This window comes from Pseudorca crassidens, chromosome 3, assembly GCF_039906515.1.
Source record: "Pseudorca crassidens isolate mPseCra1 chromosome 3, mPseCra1.hap1, whole genome shotgun sequence".
NCBI classification, from domain to species: Eukaryota; Metazoa; Chordata; class Mammalia; order Artiodactyla; family Delphinidae; genus Pseudorca; species Pseudorca crassidens.
Genome location: NC_090298.1, coordinates 148963786 through 148985858, shown reverse-complemented (window position 1 = coordinate 148985858; position 22073 = coordinate 148963786). Strand labels below are relative to the sequence as shown.

The following is a 22073-nucleotide window of genomic DNA, read 5'->3' as shown; positions in this document are numbered from 1 at the left end:
TAAAATCCTTCTTCTCCCACCCCTCTCTCCTATTTGTCCATGTGGCAAATGCAGGATTTTTATAGTTTTTGGATTCTGTTCCCCACTGAATTGCCATATAATTGGCAGGCGGTGTCCCCATGCCTGCCTCACTTGGAACTCTCTGGAATCCTCAGTGAATGTACAAAGTGCCTCAGCTAACACAAGCTGTCGCCTCCAGAATCTCCTTATAAATGAGCCACAGGGCTTCCATAGGTCTTTCTCCTAGTGAGTGAAAATAAATAACACAAAATATAGCGAATGCAGGCCGTGAACAGGCTAAGGGAAACGGTCTCCTGTCCATCTCTAAAGGAGCGTTGTGTTCAGTTTCTAAATGATTCATCTCTTCCCTCCCCATCGCTGGGGTCATTTTTGAAAACCAGCTGTTCATTGGAAAGTTCTTTCTATCCCCACAGACTATGACTGTGTAAAGTTTCAAGGTTGAGTTCAGCTTGAAATTTGAATTTAATATTGTATGGAATCACAAGGAGAAAAGCAATCAGCCTGCCTTGAGTGAGTTTTTTGAGCTGAATCTGTATTACCGTGAGCACAAGTTTCTCATTCCTGCTGGAGGGCTCTGGAGTAATCAAGAAAACTCTCTCATCTCCCACTCTGCCCCACCACCTTTTATCTTTCAGTGTCTGTCGGGTTTGAATATGAGACCTGCCCCAGTCTCATCCTGTGGGAGAAAAGGACAGCCCTCCTTCAGGGATTTGAGCTGGACCCTTCCAACCTCGGGGGCTGGTCCCTGGACAAACATCACATCCTCAACGTTAAAAGTGGTACGTGAGCACATTTCCTTTTCCCAAATACGGCCTAGTCTTGCCTCTGGAACCTTCTCTCCGGCCTTGACATTTAAGTGGTAGCCCCCTCCCCTTCCCGTAGCTCTTTTTCATCAAATGACCAAAATACTCGAAAATGTCGAGGAATGTTGAGCTGTTTTTTTCCAGACCATCCACCTTAGTGTACCTCACAGTTCTTCTTCAGTGATCTCTACAAATGTTATCTTACCCCGTACCATGGCCTTGGGGTTTCCCTATCCTATGACAGCTCTCTCAGCATCATGAGGAAGTTGGGGAGCTCCCCAAAGTTGCCGTTTCCTACTGTTTCTCTTCCCTCTGTCACTTCCCCTCATCCTCAGTAAGCCTATAGAAGTGTCCTCCCCAGAGGGCTGCAATAACTGCCCCCATTTACTGCCCCTGCCCCAGGAATCCTACACAAGGGCACTGGGGAGAACCAGTTCCTGACCCAGCAGCCCGCCATCATCACCAGCATCATGGGCAACGGCCGCCGCCGGAGCATTTCCTGTCCCAGCTGCAACGGCCTTGCTGAAGGCAACAAGCTGCTAGCCCCAGTAGCTCTGGCTGTTGGAGTCGATGGGAGCCTCTTCGTCGGTGACTTCAATTACATCCGGCGCATCTTTCCCTCCCGAAACGTGACCAGCATCTTGGAGTTACGGTAAGTGACTGCACAGAAAACCTTCTTTTGCCCTATTGCTCCCAGTGCTACGAAACTTCCTTGGGTAAATGGTGGCCGCGTGTGGGGTTCTTCAGAGAATACAAATTCTGTGTGACGGGCTGAGGTTTAAAACCTAGGCCTGGAATCAGATAAGGACTAGGGGAAATGCTTTGTGTGTCTATAAAACACTGCATGTGTATCTAGTACAGTGGTCGACACCTGCCTTACAGCAAAGGAGAAAGCCTTCGGTCAAGGTACTGGGGTGGGACCTGGGTAGCCGTGTTGTATAAAACCTTCACATGTGAATCTGACACACACCAAATAGTGAAAGGACCACTACTTGAAGCTGATGGTCCATTTCACGGGTTTCTAAAGTGGTACTTCTTACAAATACAGATTCCTGGAGCCCACCCCCAGGGGCACTGGTTCAGTAAGTCTAGAGAAGGGCCGAGGCATCTCTTCTCTTTGACAGGCTCTGTAGAAGAGTCTGACGCACATCCAAGTTTCAGAACCTCTGACATTCATTTATTAGTTCAGGCATTTATATTGAGCACCTCTGTGTGCTGGCTCACTATGAATTTTCTGGATATCTGTGCACACTTACTAGGATCTGACTTAGAAGTACTGCATAGGCCTTGCTAGGTAACTTCTGTCCACCCCTGGGAGATTCCTCCTGGCCATTGCTAGCTACTGAGTCTGAAGTCCAGGTCTCTGTGCTGGACAAAAGCTCTTTGAAACTCTCTTTTCAGGAAAGTTGATTCTAGGCCCTCAAACCTAGAGAGGGATCTGTAGGTAGAGGGAGAAATGCAGTCTATAAATAAGGGAAATAATTCATTCAACAAGGCAAATATATACTATGTGCGGAACTGTCTGGCGAAGGGAAAAAACACCAAAACAAACAGAGGAACAAGCAAAGCCTCGGGTGTGTTTGTGGTCTGACAGGCAACTTCAAATTACATCATGTGGACAAATGAAAAATTTTTCAAGAAGCACTAAATGCCATAAGGAAACTCTAATGGGGTAAGAAATAGAACCGTGGTGGTGGGAAGGAGGGAGAAAGAAGCTTCGTAAGATAAAGTAGTCAGAGAAACCCCTCATCCTAGGTGATATTTGAGGTGGGACCTGAATGATGAGATCAGCCACGTGAAGACCTGGGGAAAGAGTATCCCAGGCAGAGAAAAGTTGTGCCAAAGCTCTAACATCAGCAAACAGCCTGCTTATTTAAGGGACTGATGGAAGTCCAGTGTGGACTTCTGAGAGTGTCTCAGAGTGGGGCAGAGAGGTAGATAGGGGACCAGCGCTTCAGGGTCTGAATGACCATGTCGACACGTGTGAATTGTATTCTGCTTTTAAATTGATTTTATTGAAGTATAGTTGATTTACTGTGTTGTGTTCATTTCTGCTGTAGAGCAAAGTGATTCAGTTATACATACATATGCATTCTTTTTCTTTCCCATTATGTAATGCACAGCCATTGGAATTTGGAAGTAGGAAGGGGGGTGGAGCTGACATGATCTGATTTGCATTTTTTAAAGAGGACTCTGGCTATTGGGTGAAGAATGGACTGTTGGGGTGTAAGACTACAGTTGGGAGCTGTAGCAATTGTCCAGGATTTGGGGGATGGTGACATGGACTAGGGTGGTAGCAGGGGAGATGGGGAGCTTCCAACTGGAATATATTTTCGAAGTAAATCTGATAGGAATTGTGTTTATAGGGTGTAAAAAAAATGAGGGGAAAAAAGAGAGAGGAGAGAAGAATCAAGGGTGATGCTGTGATTTTGATCTGAGCAACCAAATGGGCGGTGGTGTTTTCTGAGGCAGCTTCAGCTGCCAACTGAAGGACTTAGAAGAAGTCACAGGGCGCACCTACATTCTGTGTGTCTGAGGCCCCTCCTGGGGGAGAGATTAGTGCTCTGACCACCAGAAAGTGATGCTGAGTGTTCTGAGGAGCTGAGACCGTGCCGGGCACTGGGAGGGGTAAAAGGAGAGAAGAAAACCCAGCTTCCACCCAAGAAGGTTCCAGCCTCTGTGATCAGTGATCCAGGATGTGTTTACCAAGCATTAGGGTTGGTCAGGCCCATGCTGGGCTCTGAGGGTCCAAAAGGGGATGAAACCCAGGCTCAAAGAGCACCCATTCGAGGGTGAGAGATGGGGACCTGGGCAAGAAAAGGCAACTCAAGCTGAGTGTTCTGGAAGAGCCAACAGCCAACCATCATGGAAACACAGAGGGGGAGGCCATGGGGTAGAGTAAGAGGGTATAATCATTGAAAGGCGAACAGTGAGAGGAAGAAGGACGCAAAGTGGAAGAGGCTGGATAATCCTCAGTCCGTCCAAATGACAATCAGACAAGCCACTCTCCTAGAGCTCCCCAGCTAGGTCCCTTTCCTAATACGTTTACTTCCTTTTTTACCCTAGTAAAGCATCTTCTTCGTAGGCATCCTCTGGGCAGTGGAGAGCCGTGAAAGCAGGCAGCGAAGGGGGTGGAGCTGGCGCTGGGCTTTTCCATGAGGGCTGCATGATTTCATCTGGCATTTGTCACCCTCCACATCTGGACCTGGCTTCTTTGTCGCCTCTCTTCCCGCTCAGAGCCACATCAGCCCTTGCCTGCCCATCCCCGCCTCCACACCTTGACTCACTCTACTTAAAATACCTTCTCTACCTCGTCTCCCTCATCAGTTCCATCTTTAAGACTGGGCTCTTCCATGAAGCCCAGTCTCCCCAGCAGAAATAATTCTCTCCCTCCCCTGGGCCACTTAACTCTAATTTTCCACAAAGGTGACACCATCGACTGCCTTGTTTTTTAGCTATTTCTGCAAGTCTGTAGGGCCCCAGGGTGTGAACTTCTGTAGAGCCGGCACCTTTGACATCTTTGCCCCTTGATGCCCAGAGCGGTGCCTGGCCCACAGGAGGGGGTCAAGACATGTTGCTTGGGTTAAAGGGGACGAAGACCAGCATCCACCGTTTGGTTGGAGTTTGTCCCTGATTCCACGTCTCTGAAGTTGCAGGGGCCACAACATCAATGGTACAAGCTAAGGGCCCACGTGGTGACATTGAGGACAGCTGCGGAGAAGTGTAACTGTCAATTTCCCTTCACGGCTGTGATTTTTTTTTCCCCCTTTTTAACCGCCTTTGGACTCGCTCTTGTTTTATCAGCCAGGTATCCAGGCGATTAGAAGTTAAGCTTTAACAAGAACACTGGTTTGATTCCTCTTTTCTTCCCACTACATACCGGAAAACAAAGGGATGTCAATCCCCTCTCTTCAAAACAGTAACCAGCAAAGGGCGGGGAGGTGGGGGGCCATGGGCGGGCAGGGAGAGACCTGTCGTGCTTCTGTCTTTTCTCCAGTGTGAGTTGGCAGCTGAACGATCCAGTTTTGGGAGTCGGTGCCCGTCCCTGTCTCACTTACCCAACCCAGAGCTGACCCTCCGAACCCGAATTTTATTTAAACGTTCACTCTCCTTCTTCCTTGCTTCTTCCTTTGCCTAACCAAAACATGCAGGGGCAGAGTTCTACGTGCTTGAAAAACTTCTGATGGTAGAAGGAGCCTTATTCCTAGGTAAACCGGTTATCACCTGGCAGCTCCAATTCCACCGGCATTCAAGACATTTTCAACACCCACCTCCCCAGAAAGCCTGATACCCCACCTCTAGGAGCCCATTTCCCTTCTCATAACTATCACCCTCTTCAGATGGTCCTTGGGAAACCCAGGCCCTGGGGAATAGAGTAAATCTGTCAGTCACTCACATCTTAGGGTGAACTTTGGTCAGCGGGAAAGTTTTCCTTTCTCCCCCCATTTGAGACTATCTCAAGACGTGAACCCCAGTGTGAGGCAGTAAATGATGACGGACGGGACAGTGTCGCTCTGCCTTTTCTTAACTTGGCCCCTTTCCATAAACATAAGAATCTCACACTTTCCTTCATGTTTGAAATTCTACTTTTCTTTTCATTTTCCCATTATAAAATTATATTATGATATGAACTATGCTTTTTTTCCATCTAAAACACTTCCCCATGCTGAGATTCTGACGGAGTTATTGGGGTAGGTCAGCAGCATCATTGCACCAGGGAGGATGTTTAGGGGAGGGAATGGTCCAGCCCAAATGTGTGAGTGCTAGAGAGGGAAGAGACGCAAGAAAAGTGGGAGCCTAGGAAGGCGGGCAAGGGCAGCAGAAATTGAAAGTAAGCTTCCCCAAAGGCCAGCTTTGCCTAAGAGTACAGCTCCAACAGACCCTGCTTAATGCCAACGTAGAACATTAGGGAGGAGAATGAGATTGTAGTCAGAGAGGAATGCTTCCTCTGTGAGGTCAGGGTATAAACATGGAGGTCAGGAAACAAAATATAACACAGCACCTACCCAGAGTAACAATGACAACGATATTTCCATACAATTTTGGACAGTTCTTGGCACTGTGTTCAAAGCTCTTTCACCAAGGAGGTACCCAGGTTTCATGGGGCCTGAATCTTATGCAATTTGGGAATGAAACTGACTATTATTTAGGATAAGAAAAGAAACCAAAACAAATTGCAAATTTTGAAAGTCTGACAATTAGTGCAAACATCACAACATCCAGACAAATAACCTAAAATTTGTTGTTAATTAACTATTACACTTCCACGATATATGACTTCTCCATTGAGCACGCCACTTTCTGTAATGATGCTAGGTGAGTTGGCATGATAGGGCAGGAGGATTCCTGAAAGCCGTGAGTACCAGAATGGCCAGCAACCATCTAAAAGATGGTAGAAGGACCACGTATGAGCTGCATAAGTACATCCGCCTAAAACTGAACTATATGTATCTCAACTCACTTCTCTTGAGTTAGAACTAAAACATACAAACAAAAACTGGTGGCTCCAACTCCACCCTGTTCTGTGGCACAGAGGGATAGAATTGGAATGAAAAGAGACAACAGTCTCATCTTATTGCAGCTTTGTGATTCTGAGCAGAACGTGAGGGATTGGAACTCATCCAAGGCAGGGTCTGGCAGCGCTAAGGGAAGCAGCCTATTCCTTCCTCCACTCAAGAACCCATTTTTCCAGCCCTTACTCTCTCCGGGGCTCTCTACTAAGAATCAGCTGTATGGAGATGAGTCAGTCATGTCCAGATTTACTTACTCGCTTCTGTTCACGATGAAGCTAGGAAGACAAGCACACACACATAAATCACAAGACAGCCTGCTGAGAGCTCCCTGAGACGAGCGGAGAAGGCTTGGGGAGACCCTGAAGGCTTTGCAGGGAGTCATTGAGACTCCACAGTGTGAAGAGCTAATCCTTCTCAGTTCTCAAATCCGAGACACCACTTTTTCCTCAAAGGGTTGGTTTCTTTGAAGCCATGGACGCAAAGCCTAGGCCTGTCCCTTGTAAGTAGGGCACCTATGCTCTTCTGTTGGGTTGGCCCAAAAGTTTGTTTGGTTTTAAGAAAAATAAAAGACCTTTTTCATTTTCACCAAGGACTTTATCGAACAAAGGATTCATGAACTGAACGAACATTGTGGCCAACCCAATACACAGACTGACTCACCGGTGCTCTTATCTGGGTTTGTTGCCTGCTAAACACCCACTCTGCTAATGGCCTTGGTCTGGAATCGCGGTGACCTCAGCCTTTCTCCAAAGTTCAGATCTACATGATCATTTGCACTCTGCAGTCTCAGTGACTTAGTCACCCCTGCCTTCTCCTTCCCCCAACACAGGTATTATATTAATCAACTTAAAGCAGATGTTCTTAGCAAAGAAGTAGGTCGGGTCTGCAGACCCAAATCCCAACCAGTCTTTTGACAAAATCTTGACTGAAAAAAAGTGGAATCGATATTGCAATAATTAAGAGCCAAATATGACTACCACTGGCGGCAGATAACATTTCACTTTCATTAAGCAATATAAAATAGATGCGAGAATTCCTGGCTGCCACCCTGACACACCAGGCTTTGCAGAATGAATCTTAAATTGCACTATGTCAGTCAGAGCTCAAGAGTTATCAGCATCATTTAATTAACTTTTTTTTTAATGTAAAAACTAACATGTTGGAGTAAAATATAAAAATGTAATCCCTGTGCAAACCCACCACTAATGATGGCGCCCGGCAGAGACCCGAGCCGCACCCAGGCAGGAATCAGGGCATTAAACCCTCTTTGTTCCTTCCTTGAAGCCTCCTCCCTTAGCTGGAAGGGAAAGAGGGGTCAGGGGTTTCTTCCACGTTGGCCTAGGAGCCTCAGGAGTGGGGAGCACTTTTCTATTTAAGGCCCTAGCCTCTCTCCTCTTCTCCTCAATGCCCTTAAGATTCAGCCACTCTCCTGTTGGAACTGACGTGTATTTTTATTCTTAAAAGAAAACAGAAGCAACACTTTGACTAGTTTTCCGAAAAAGAATGTGAACTGGAGTCTTTGGCTCCAATTACGAGAGGATGGTAATCGCCTGTGAGTTTCACTGATGGGTGTTATCTGTAGGAAAGAATGCACACTTGGGGGCCCACGCGGGCGAGGGAGATGGGGAGAGGGGAGGGGGCAAGGAGCAGAGCGAGGAAATGGTTGAGACTCTCAGGGTTCAACAGGGTGTTTGGCAAATGCAGTTGGCTGTGGGCAGGGCCGCTCGCTCTCTCGGGTGGGACAGACTCTGTAATGCACCAGTGGCAAGTAGATGGTTCAGGCATCACCACACCCAAGGCGGATGTTCCAAAGGCGTCCCAGCACTCTTGACGGCTGAGCTTGAATTTGGCTTCAGAATCCTCCCACTCCCGCCCTCCCAGCAGCCATTACCAATCGATAGGTGTTGGCACTCAAGAGGTAACCTGTGTGCCAACCCTTCATTAGCCTGTTTCACCTGTTGCCACCTGTGTCACGTGATGCCCCATTGCTGGTCAGAGAATTCAAGCTTTCTTGTCTAGATTCTCCAATGGCCGGGAGGAATCCAAGATCAGAGGAGCTTCCCAGATAATTGTGCTGGGAGCCGTCAGCTAGAAGGGAAAAAAAAAAAAGAAAAAGAGTGCCTTTTGGGGGGGAGCCCATTATACAAGAAACGAAAATGTTATGTTTGCTTTATCATCAGTTCTTCCGCTAACTGTTTGTTCTTTTTCCTTCTGTTTTCTTTCTCTAAAGAAATAAAGAGTTTAAACATAGGTAAGATGAAGAAGTCTTTCTCGTATAATTCGATATGGTTCGTTTGCTACCTTGTGTTTGCTTTTTGTTCTGTGCTTTCTTGTGTAATGTTGTATATTTTTATGTACCAAACATAGTAACTTTTTATGTGCTAATTGTGTGTTGTGGATATGATAAGCTTTAGCAATTATGAAATTCAGTCAAAAAGGAACCAAATAAGCTGACAGTAATTAGAATTTCCGGAAGATGCAAGTGCAAGGTAATGAACCCTCAGCAAACTTTCATCCCGACTACTCAGTGCGGTCCATAATTGGGCTAAACATTTGAGGCAAACTTCTAGCTTTTGTAAATGCTGGACTGGGTTCACAAAAGCTTTAATGAACTGGAAACGGGTCAAAAACTCATTTTCAAACTCCTTAATGACTTTTTTTTCCCCTGGATATATGGTCACTTTAAAAAAGAAAAAAGAAAAACAAGTTAATTGCCAATCTGCTGGTCAGAATGAATCCAACAGTCAGATGCATTGGAAATTGCCATGGAATTCAGTCACTTTTAAGTATTATGAAGGGTGTGAACCGAGTACTTTTTGTTTAAGTAGGCTTTGTCATGCTCTGAGAAGATCGCCTAAACCATATTGGTCCAATTCACATATATGTGCATGTTGCTCTGGGGAGCTTCCTGTTACAACGTTAGGAAAACTCCAGGTTGCACTAAAATGGAAGAAAAGTGACCTTCTTTTTATTTGGAAGAGGAGGAAAAAACAAAGCAATGTATTTTAATACTCAAGGGAATCCTTCTCTTCCCTCCTTGAAATGAAGTTGGCAGAGGCTCCTGCGTGATGTTAGGTCAAAATTAGACAAAGAATAAAGCCGTACAAGATCATCAAAGTCGGTGCAGAAGCCTCGCGTACGAGTCCTCTGCCTCCTCCATCTCAGGCACACCCAAATTGGCTGGTTTTAGACACCCCCATTGGGCCAGATGTTTTCAAAGGCAGCAATGCCCCGGAAGGACACCCGCTTCAAACTTCCACACTCCATCTGACCTTTGCCATAGCCCCAGTGTGAAAGCATGGCCATCCATCTCCCTGAGCTCCTCTGCAAGAATGTTGATTGAAATGAGTTATGAGGCCCTGGGAAGAATGGGCTCCCGGCAAGAACTGACCCCACCCCCTCAACGGGCTGCTCTTCTGCCGGAGATTTTGAAAAGCCTCCTTGAATTGGGCTCCCTAGAAAGCCCAGAATGAATTATCTTGCTCACAGACAGGCACAGGTGTGCAGTGCCCTGATTCTTCGGATGATGGTACCAGCTCCTGTGTGGTCAGTGACAAAGCACAGCGTCTAATTAGAAAATGGCATGAATTTTTTCCCTTTCTGCCCTAATTTGTTTTGCGTGTATAGATAGTCTCTCAAGACTTAGTAGGCGAGAAAAGAAGGAAGGAAGGAAGGAAAGGAACCCAGGTAGCCTACTCTCCCAGACCTGTTATCTAGGCTGGAATTTTAGAAAGACCTTGATTCTCGTTGATATGCCTTAATAGCGACCTGAGGAGAGGCTGGAATGAAAGACGGTCTCGACGCACAAACTGTTCCTAAAAATGGCTTCCTTGTTCTTCTCTTCCTTAACTCAGGCAAGAACCCAAATGGTGGTGTTTTCATTAGTAATTGACCAGCTACTGTCTACAGGACAGATGTATCCAACACTACCATCGCCCTCACCTTCCCTTCACCTTTCCCAGCTCCCCTCTTCCCATAATTCCAAACTACAGTTGAAAAATAACTGAAAAAAGGAAAAAAAAAAGACCTGTGCTCATTTTAGGCATGTGGCGCCAAAACCTAGTCTCCCACACTAGGACAGAGAGGCGTCTGCTGCTTGCATCCTAGGGGCAGTGATGCTAATCACCAGTGTGGGAATAGCACGAGTACCCATTCTGGTCTCAGCCTCCAGCCAGGGACAGACAGTGCAGAGGGATGACAGTGTAGGGTTTGAGCCCAAAGGGTCGTGAGTGATGCTCTGGTTTGACTTCTTTATTACCCCAGTAAGGAATCTAGGACCCATCGTGGCCAAAAGACTTCCCTAGGTTCGCCATCTGGGTCCAAGTTGAGTTTAGAGTTTCCTGTGTCTTAGTCCTGTGCCAAGTTTACAGATCTTACCCTGTCCTCGTCAGCAACACATAGGACAGCTGGACGCACGGCAGAGAAAGAGCTCCAGGTCTCTGAGGCTTCTTGCTCTCCTAATTCATTTCCCCCACCCTGAGGGATCTCCCTCCTAGTGTGTCTTAGGGTCCTGGCAGATCCCGGGCCATGCCTGTGACCTCACTGTTACCCAAGATTTGAAAACTACATCTCCTTCCTTTACCATTCAGATTCTGGACGTGATATCGGCAAGATATCACATGTCATCACACAAGATACCAACTTTGTTCATATCCACACCGAGGAACAGTAGAGAAGATCTGAGGCTGAGGACTGGGGATGGCTCTGGGGAGCCGCCCATCACAAAGTTAGGAAAACGCCAGGTTGCCCCAGTATTCATGATCTAGTACTTTGGAGGCACTGAGGAAGCATAGATTAAGAAGAGGAGATCGTCCCGTGGAAGTGTTCCTCAGCCCCCCTTGCGAACACAGTAAACCCACGGGGTAAAGAAAGGAGGCTGGCACCCACAAAACACGAACACAAAAGCAGTATCAGAGTGAGATCTCTCGCAACGGCTAAATGAAGCAATGGTATTCTAGCATGAAGGGAAGTGATGAATTCTCTGGTAGCGTGAGGAGCTTAAGTCCAATTAGAAGCAGCTAAGAGCCATGATATGTTAGAACACTAACTTATTACGTTAGATTCTTTCCAGTTCACTAAAGTGGAAAGACAGCGGAGGTGGGTAGAGTCTTGCTGGGATTTCTGTCATCTCTTTGATCCAGGAGGCCAGCTGCATAGCCCCGTCTCATTCCTCTCTGTGCTTCTTCTCCTAAAGCAACAACCCAGCACACAAGTACTATCTGGCGGTGGACCCCGTGTCCGGCTCTCTCTACGTGTCTGATACCAACAGTCGGCGAATCTACCGAGTCAAGTCTCTGAGCGGAGCTAAAGACCTGGCTGGGAACTCAGAAGTCGTGGCAGGGACGGGAGAGCAATGCTTGCCCTTCGACGAAGCCCGCTGCGGGGATGGAGGCAAGGCTGTGGATGCCACCCTGATGAGCCCTCGAGGTAGAGTCTGCAGAGGAAGAAAGCCCTTCCCCAAAGAGAGCTTGCCACACGCGTGGCTCCCTCCCTGTTGGAACTGAACTAAGCCCAGGCCGTCCCAAACACAGCTTCCCCTAGAATAATTTAACTCTGCTAGATGGCTTTGGTGTGTGGGTGAATGTTTCTTAAAGAAACCGGATTTGTTTATTTGAGGTACACTTCATCACCCGCAAATGTCTTTAGTTTACAAATGGAAAGTGGGGTGGATTGCTCCTGGAGATTGCTGGCTGCCGCCAGTCACAGAGAGTCAGAAGGAAATGTTCGCTCCGCGAGCCAGAGTGCCAGCTGTGTGGGCTGCAGACAGAAGAGAGCCCGGTAGGAGGGCCTCCAACCACTCCGCAGCTGTTCTGTTAGATAATAGTGTATCTAAAGTCAAGAGCACAGTACCTGACATTTTGCAAATGCCCCATAATGGTAGCAATTAAGAACAGGTATCATTTCCAAGGGCCTGGATTTGGGGGCGGGGTGGGGGGTGCAGTTCTTGGCCCTGACGGATCTCTGTTTGAAAAGGACTAACTGAAGGTTAAGGGCATGTTAAAAAAAAAAAAGAAAGAAAAAAAAAAGAAGAAAAAAGAAGGTTAAGGACCCGTCATTTGGAGGTCCAATTCTTGTTAGCATTTTTAGCTATGCTGAAAGCACACAGCAGCATGAAATAAGGATGGGGAGCCTTGGGCTTGCGCACTGGGGTGAAAATGCAAAAGAAATAGAAGCTGCTGTCTGCCTCTTACCAAGGGAGTGCTAAGACCAGCATTCCCCCCAGAGTATCGATGGAGTCAAGGCTTCGTTGGGAACACTTCCTGGAGGATACATGTTGACTTAGGAGTTTGTGACTGCAAGGGTCGCTGTTTCCCAGCCTCATTGTTGCAGTCAGTTGTGAAGGGTATTCAAGTAATCTACTACCAATAATTTTTTAAGCAGTGAACTTGGGAAATAACATCTTTTCTAAAAAGAGCAGATGCAAAATGATCTCCCCATTCCTTCATCTGCAGCCTTCGTTCATTTGCAGCCCAAGGTTCGTTCTTTGGCTGCGTGGTGAAACAGGCAGCGCCCCAGGAATTAGGCAGATCTGGCACAGTGCCCCCGAGAAAGGGCATCACCTTAAAAGATGGAGAGCCACAGCTCTCAGTGTGCTACTCCAGTCAGGTCACCAATCCAAGAAGGGAATTCCCCGGTAGGGCATCCCTACCCCCCAACCCCATCCTGCCAGCCCTGCTCTTTGCCAAGAGACGCACTCCCACTCTTTGTCTTGCTCAGGTATTGCAGTCGACAAGAACGGGCTCATGTACTTTGTCGACGCCACCATGATCCGCAAGGTTGACCAGAATGGAATCATCTCCACCTTGCTGGGTTCCAATGACCTCACTGCTGTCCGGCCACTGAGCTGCGACTCCAGCATGGACGTGGCCCAGGTGGGTCTCTCTCTCTCTCTGTCTCTCTGTCTCTCTCTCTGTCTCTCTCTGTCTCTCTCTGTCTCTCTCTGTCTCTCTCTCTCTCTCTCTCTCCCTCTCCCTCTCTCTCTCCCTCCCTCTCTCTCTCTCTCTCTCTCTCTCTCTCTCTCTCTCTCTCTCTCATTTCTCATCACTATGCCACACCTGGTTCTGGGCCTGAAGTTCTCACCTGGGGCGTGTTTGGGTCAGAAGTGGAGGGGGAGGAGGTGATACAGATACAGATCCCAGGTTTGTTTGCAGAAGGCTTCAGGTGAGCTAGACGGCAGGATGGAACGGGACATGTCAGATAGAAATGAGAGAGAAGTAGGAAAAGAGAATGGGAGAGGGAAATTCTGCCCAGAAGAGTGGAGCTGGTGACACACTCCAGCCTTGTCAGATTATAGAGTAGGAGTTACTGTGTAATTACCTTTCTTCTTCATCGTTATTGCAGGTTTGAGAATGTACCATACGTATTACGTGTCAATCAGAACTTCCCTGTTAATCTGAAATGATCGCATCCTCACTAGATAAACCTTTACTTTGCGCGTCGTAACTAAAGCACATCCCTCTGCGATGTTCCCCCAAGTGATAGTCTTTTAGTCCAGGTTCTTACCTGTTGGCAGTGAACAGAGGCTCACTCGAATGTACCACAGGAGAAACGGGACTTTATACTTCTTTTCTTAAATTTTTATTGGAGTATAGTTGATTTACAGAAACGGGACTTGAATATAAGGGTCTTCCAACAACCTGGAGTCTATGTTTACTCTTCCAAAAGGGCCTTTTCCACCCTCGGTCAACTTCATTAATTTCAGCTCAAGTTCCTCAACTAACTGACCACTAGTTACTGAGGTTTTCATTTCAGATTCTGCAGAGAAGGGATGTGTTTGGTCCAGTACACTTTTTCAAGCAAACACTCAGGTTGTAGTTCGCTGGCCAGCCTGTGCATTGGCTGTCCTTGGGTCAGGGACACCTTCTAAACCGCGTGGCTCCTTGTCCTGAATCAGATAAAGATGCTAAATGAACCTAGCCTCCTCAGGGCCACAGCTTGGTGAGCAGAGTATGGGCTGCATCACACTAGCCCTCTGTGCTGTGAACCACCTAACTGTATGTGATGACTCTGACCCTGGTCCAATTATCTGGGGCTGTCAAGAGCATCATGGGTAGAACTGGTGACCTACTCTAGCCATGACCTACTCTAGCCACAGCAAGTGATAGAGCAGGAGATGTCTGTTCCAAGTTACTTCTTCGCTATCGCGTACACCCAGCATGGGCAATGAGCCATTGGTTCCGTGATGGGCGCGTCTCGTACAGTGTGTTAGTAAAAAAAAAAAAAAAAAAAGTAAGCCTTTTCTCCCAGTTGCATAAAATCAATAGAAGTGCCCTGCACAGTTAAACAACTGAGCACCTTAGAGGCTGTTCTTGAGTTTGGTGCCGTATCATCCACAGGTTCGCCTGGAATGGCCAACAGACCTTGCCATCAACCCCATGGACAACTCCCTGTATGTTCTAGAGAACAACGTCATCCTTCGCATCACCGAGAACCACCAAGTCAGCATCATTGCGGGACGCCCCATGCACTGCCAGGTTCCTGGCATTGACTACTCACTCAGCAAACTAGCCATTCACTCTGCTCTGGAGTCAGCCAGTGCCATTGCCCTCTCTCACACTGGGGTCCTCTATATCACCGAGACAGACGAGAAGAAGATTAACCGTCTACGCCAGGTAACAACCAATGGGGAGATCTGCCTTTTAGCGGGGGCAGCCTCCGACTGTGACTGCAAAAACGATGTCAATTGCAACTGCTACGCAGGAGATGATGCCTATGCGACTGATGCCATCTTGAATTCCCCATCATCCTTAGCTGTCGCTCCCGATGGTACCATCTACGTCGCAGACCTTGGAAATATTCGGATCAGGGCGGTCAGCAAGAACAAGCCCGTTCTGAATGCTTTCAACCAGTATGAGGCTGCATCCCCCGGAGAACAGGAGTTGTACGTCTTCAACGCCGATGGCATCCACCAGTACACTGTGAGCCTGGTGACAGGGGAGTACTTGTACAATTTCACGTATAGTGTTGACAATGATGTCACTGAGTTGATTGACAATAATGGAAATTCCCTGAAGATCCGTCGGGACAGCAGTGGCATGCCCCGCCACCTGCTCATGCCTGACAACCAGATCATCACTCTCACAGTGGGCACCAATGGAGGTCTCAAAGTCGTGTCCACGCAGAACTTGGAGCTTGGCCTCATGACCTATGATGGGAACACTGGCCTCCTAGCCACCAAGAGTGATGAAACCGGATGGACAACTTTCTATGAGTAAGTAGGTTTTTAAAGTCGTTCCTAACAGTACTCACCCTACCCTCGCCGGCATCAGGACTGGCCGTCCGTGTAGCTTTTAGAATCGTTTACTCGTGTTGTCTTCCTAACTTTAATGCCCCAGGATATTCCTGTCCCCTGACTCCTAAATGCTTTGCACTATTGGGTGTCTGGTATTGAACGTCCTCCCTGCAAGAGTTGGGAATGCCTGTTGCCTGCTTGCCATTCCAATTTCAGGATATTGGACACGCACAGCGCCTGAGACATCAAGTGTTGATTAACTTTGCTGATTATTCATGTTTGCCATGGGTGCGGAAATGAGAAACTAAAAGGCAGGATCCTGGTGGGGCTCCTGTCATTTGCCGATAGGTCCAGCAACACACTTGATTGCACAGACAGGTAGATAAACTCTGAATTTCCTCTTTAGCAGAAGCAGATCAATACAGATAAAGTGCTAGGTATATTAAAAGATGTGAGAGCTGGGCATATTTCCCCTAACAATTATCTCATACTTGATAGTCCCGCCGTTTGTTTTACCAAAAAGCTCTTTTCCCTTGCGCCTGCAGGCAGTTCTTGGTCCAGTTGCCTGCTGCTGCAGGTATTAACCAGTGGCACGCTGGTGGGAGGAAATTGCGAAGGCGTGATTCGCTGGCTGAGACGGGGATGGAATTTATAAGTGTCTGGCTCTCCTTGGTGGTGAAAGATCTGGCTAACCACTATATATTTGGAGTCGTTGCTTGCTTTCGGTCTAGGTGTTGCTGTCAGCTGAGAATTTAGTGAGTTGGCAAGGTGTTGTCACAGAAGGAAAGAGGGACAGGGGAGAGAACAGAAGACCTCATTGTGGATCAGTTTTACTTTCAGGGATGTGCACTTCCTGTTTGCATTCCAGAGGGTTTGGGAGCTTGTAAAGGAGGCTGTTGCCACCTCCTGGAGATCGGCTGCACTGCAGAATTGCTTGCCCTTGCTCTCCTCGCTTCTTTGGGCCAAGCTGTCTTTCTCAGACTTCTGAAGCACCCTGATATCCTCCAGACGCTGGGACCTGATCACACTTTATCAGCCAGTGACTCTGTCCCTGAAGGCGCCATCTAAGTGCCACCTTTAGCTCTCACACCACGTTAGGCTAAAGCTACACTTTAACCCAAACGCCTCCTAGATTCTCATCTTCTCTTCTGGAAGTTGCACCTGAAGACCCAGTGCACTTCAGAGAGAATTGGTGTCACCCTCAGGAGGCCAGTCTGAAGTAGGCCTGACTTAAGAAGCTGTAGTAACAAAGTTCATCCAGACTGAGGGGCATCCTGAGACAGGAACTCTAACTGGGAGAGTATTTTCCAGAAGGGGCCCCTAGCTGAATGAAAGCAAGGTTAAGGTTTTTTTGGTTTGTTTCTTTTTCTAATGTTCCTTCAGAAGTTACACGGAAGCATAATTTTTTTCTCTCGATATGAAGAGCTGCTTTTCTTTCCGTACTGTTGAGTTGGTAAATGATCATACGTTCTCCGTTGTAGGGGTTCAATGCGTCTGGCTTTCTTGGCCTCCTAAACAAGATGGTAATTTCTTTCCGTTTTGTGGTATGTTTTACACCTGGTCAGCAAGTTGGTCGTTTAAAAATCAGAGACAGGGCTTCCCTGGTGGCGCAGTGGTTGAGAGTCTGCCTGCCGATGCAGGGGACACGGGTTCGTGCCCCGGTCCGGGAAGATCCCACATGCCGCGGAGCGGCTGGGCCCGTGAGCCATGGCCGCTGAACCTGCGCGTCTGGAGCCTGTGCTCCGCAACGGGAGAGGCCGCAACAGTGAGAGGCCCGCGTACCGCAAAAAAAAAAAAAAAATCAGAGACAGACTCTACTTCCCGTGGGGACCGCAGTAGCCTTAGCGAAAACTTTAGAGAAAGGAGTTAACAGAGTGATGAACAAAACCACACAGAGGCCTTGAGGCTCTTAGAAAACAATCTGTCCTTCAGTGAGTGCTTGTAAGAACACCTGCCTTCTCCATAGTGCTTTATAGGTAGAGAAGCCTTTCGTTCGCCCACCCGTCACAACGACCTTCTAAGTACAGGTGTGATTATCCTCATTTTATGGATAAAGAAATTGAGGCTCAGAGACGTGAAGCCACCACCACCCCCGTCACCCCGCCCCTGAGGCCACAGAGAGAGTCAGCACGACTCAACTCCAGATCTCCAAGTCTCGCCTTCTTGGCGTTACACGCCAGTGTCCTGAAGCGGGGCTGGGAGTAGAATTGGGAACTCCTGCCTTCCTTTGGATCCCAAAAGGGAACTCACCTGTCCCAAAAGTTGGGGGAAGGGACAACCCCTAAAGACAGATTCCTCCTTGACTCTGGGAGCGGGAGAGAAAGGTGAGGGAAAATAACACTATTGAATTATCCTGGCCCTAGTCGATGGTCAGTCGGTTTCAGAAAGTTCCAGGAAGCCCCAGCCTTGGAATTTAACTTTCCCCCGATGTAGGCCACTGGGTCCTGATAGAAGACGTAGCCTGGTGGGTATATCTCTGAGAGAACACAGGTTTTCACAGCCTTCCCCAGAAGACAGCACAGTATACCAGAAAGCTCCCGGATCTTGGGGTCAGGAAGACAAGGACATGAATGCCATATACTTACTTATTGACTTGGGACAAGTTACTTAACCTCTCTGAGCCTCTATGTCCATACATCTGTCAAGTGGGGATAATAATGCAAACCGTATAGGGGCACTGTGATAATTCACTGAGATGATATATTGATACTTATAGAAATTAGCAAAGCACCTGGCATATAGAAATTCAACGAAGGGTAGATGCTAATGGCATTGAGAGAAGCAGTTGATTTATCACACCTCTGTCTCCATCCCACCCCTTCAGATTCCAAACAACCAATTGCGTAGTGGATACAGGAGTCAGGTAGATGGAGATTCATTTTGGAGAAGCAGAATTGAAGAATGCAGTCTTCACGTTTGGTCTTCCCTTACTACTCCACTTTGAATTTATCCCGCTCTCTCCCCATGCCCCCGTACTTCTGCCCCGCCCCCAGCCCCTGCCAGGGCAGAGCCTGCCTTAGTAAACCTGGGGCCCAGAGGAACAGAAAACACGTCACCCTCAAGGACAGGCCCTCCAGAAGAGAGAAACTGTGAAGGGCTATTCCAGTCCTGAGCAACTCCTCCCAACCGAGCAACTGGGGAAGGAGTGAATATCGGATCAGAGAGACGGAGGGAGGGATGGAAGTTGCCTTTCCATGGAGTAGGGTTCAAGAGTTACTTCCTAGAATAAGCAGGCACTGCAATTCAAGGAGCCTGCAGTGGGTCCCTTTAACTATTACCTTTCTCCCACCTGTTCTTTGTGTCGGGAAGTGCCTCACGGAGAGCTCGGCAGGAATGGAGCAGACATGGGAATGCCTTCTGGAGGTTCTGTGGTGTCTGCTAAGTTCTCGGACTGGGCGAGAGTGGCCTGTATTCCTGACAGTCACAGGACTGTACTTAAAATTACAACCACCACTACACGTGCTCTCTCTCTTCTCCCGCCTTGATTTTAATCCTTTCCCCTTGTCACCATCTGACACACTCTATATATTTGTATTAATTTTTATTGGAGTATAGTTGCTTTACAACGTTGTGCTAGTTTCTGCTGTACAGCAAAGTGAATCAGCTATACGTGTACATATATTACCTCTTTTATTGGATTTCCTTCCCATTTAGGTCACCACAGAGCACTGCGTAGAGTTCCCTGTGCTGTAAAGTAGGTTCTCATTAGTTCTCTCTTTTATACGTAGTAGCCATAGGGTGTGACATACACTACTGTTTAGACTTCAGTTTATTTTGACTCTCTCCATCTAGCTTGCACACATCATGATGGCAAGGATTTTCATCCATTTTGTTCTTAGCCGCGTCCCCAGAGCCTTGAACGGTGCCTGACACATAGTAGGAAGTCAGTGAACAGACGTTGAAGAAATGAGTCAGACGCAGCCTCCAGCCCCACCTGAGTCAAGGCAGGACTGGTTCCACTGGGTCGCCGTGAGGTCCCATTACTGGAACTCATAACTCCTTGCCAGGATGTGCAGACTTATTTGCAAAGAGACCTGAATCTGGAGATACTCACTCCATGGGTATCGGAAGTGGAATCTCCCTTGAAAGTTACAGAAGACCTATTTTCTCCCTCTGGCCCCTGAGAGTCTGGCCTCAACCCCAACCTGCTCTTCCCCGAAAGTCGACTCTCCAGTTCCTACTGTTTATCTCACAATGAAGCGCAGCAATCTACACGTCGTAGGTGTCCAGGTAATACAGTAGATTGGAATTAAATCACTGCCTGGGGCTCCCAGAATACACTTCTCACATTGTCCCTGCTTGGCAGCAAGAGTTGGGGACAGTAAGCACCCTATATCAATACACGTAGAATTGTTTAGTTTTATTATTTATTGAGGTAAAATTAACATATAACATTATATTAGTTTCAGGGGTACAACGTAATGATTCAGTATTCGTATATATTGCGAAATGATCACCACAGTAGGTCTAGTTAACGTCTGCCACCATATAGTTACAGAAAATGTCTTACTTGTGATGAGAACTTTCAGGTTCCACTCTCTTAGCAACTTTCAGATAGGTAATACAGTATTATTAACTACAGTTACCATGCTGTATATTAGATCCCCATGACTTATTTTTTTTGCGGTACGCGGGCCTCTCACTGTTGTGGCCTCTCCCGTTGCGGAGCACAGGCTCCGGACGCGCAGGCTCAGCGGCCATGACTCACGGGCTCAGCCGCTCCGTGGCACGTGGGATCCTCCCGGACCGGGGCACGAACCCGTGTCCCCTGCATCGGCAGGCAGACTCAACCACGGCGCCACCAGGGAAGCCCACTTATTTATTTTAAAACTGAAAATCTGTACCTTCTAAAATTTATTTTATTGACGTCTAGGTGATTTACAACGTTGTGTTAATTTCTGCTGTACAGCAAAGTGATTCAGTTTTACATACATATATATATTCTTTTCCATTATGGTTTATCAGAGGATATTGAATATAGTTCCCTGTGCTGTACAGTAGGACCTTGTTGTTTATCCATTCTAATATATAACAGTTTGCATCTGCTAATCCCGAACTCCCAATCCATCCCCCACCCAACCTTCCCCTTGGCAACCACAAGTATGTTCTCTAGGTCTACGAGTCTGTTTCTGTTTCATGGATAGGTCCATTTATGTCATATTTTAGATTCCACATATAAGTGATATCATGTGGTCTTTCTGGCTTACTTCACTTAGTATGATAATCTCTAGTTCCATCCATGTTGCTATTTCATTTCTTTTTTTTATGGCCGACTAGTATTCCACTGTATATATGTACCACGTCTTCTTTATCCATTTCTCTGTCGATGGCCACTTAGGTTGCTTCTGTGTCTTGGCTATTGTGAATAGTGCTGTTTTGAACATAGGAGTGCATGTATAGTTTTGTCCGGCTGTACGTCCAGGAGTGGGATTGCTGGATCATAGGGTAACTCTATTTTTAGATATGGTAACTCTATTTTTAGTTTTTTGAGGAACCTCCATACTGTTTTCCATAGCAGCTGTATCAATTTGCATTCCCACCAACAGTGTAGGAGGGTTCCCTTTTCTCCACACCCTCGCCAGCATTTCTCACTTGTAGACTTTTTAATGATGGCCGTTCTGACCGCTGTGAGGTGGCACCCCATTGGCGTTTTGATTTGCATTTCTCTAGTAATTCGCGACGATGAGCATCTTTTTATGTACCTGTTGGCCATCTGTGTGTCTTCTTTGGGAAAATGTCTCTACGGATCCTCTGCTTATTTTACAATCAAATTATTTGCGTTTTTTGCTATTGAGTTGTATGAATTCTTTATATATTTTGGATATTCTTCCCTTATCAGGTGATTTGCAAATACTTTCTCTCATTCAGTATAGTGCCTTATTATTATTATTTTTTTTTTTTGCGGTACATGGGCCCCTCACTGTTGTGGCCTCTCCTGCTGCGGAGCACAGGCTCTGGACGTGCAGGCTCAGCGGCCATGGCTCACGGGCCCAGCCGCTCCGTGGCATGTGGGATCCTCCCGGACTGGTGCACAAACCCGTGTCCCCTGCATCGGCAGGCGGACTCTCAACCACTGCGCCACCAGGGAAGCCCGTATAGTGCCTTATTTTGTGGATGATTTTTTAGTTTGGTATAATCCCACTTGTTGGTTTGTGCTTTTATTGCCTTTGCTTTTGTGTTAAATGCAAAAAAAAAAAAAAATCACGAACACTAATGTCACAGAGCTTACCGCCTATATTTACTTCTAGGAGTTTTATGGTCTCAGGTCTTACAGTCAAGTTTATAATCCCTTTGGGTTAATTTTGTGAGTGGTATTTTGTGAGTGGCATAAGAGAGCGTTTCATTCTTTTCCATGTGGCTGGCCAGTTTTCCCAACACCACTTTTTGAAGAGACTGTTCTTTCCCTCATTGTATATTCTAGGCTCCTTTGTCATAAGTTAATTGACCGTGTGTGTGGGGTTATTCCTGGGCTCTCGATTCTGTTCCATTGGTCTGTGTGGCTGT

General features: G+C 47.2%; 1 protein-coding gene across 9 annotated transcripts in view; it reads left to right on the top strand.

Moving 5' to 3' along the window:
- Nucleotides 1-22073, top strand: part of TENM2 (teneurin transmembrane protein 2) — a 714433-nt gene that overhangs the window by 638671 nt on the left and 53689 nt on the right. For 7 of the 9 annotated variants that reach the window (XM_067732909.1, XM_067732913.1, XM_067732908.1 and 4 more), the window contains 6 exons: nt 657-800; nt 1227-1476; nt 8568-8588; nt 11532-11764; nt 13055-13209; nt 14674-15548. In XM_067732909.1, coding sequence (XP_067589010.1) covers nt 657-800; nt 1227-1476; nt 8568-8588; nt 11532-11764; nt 13055-13209; nt 14674-15548 — 1678 coding nt within the window. The remainder of the gene's footprint in view (nt 1-656; nt 801-1226; nt 1477-8567; nt 8589-11531; nt 11765-13054; nt 13210-14673; nt 15549-22073) is intronic. The other 2 variants (XM_067732907.1, XM_067732905.1) reach the window with 1 other exon arrangement.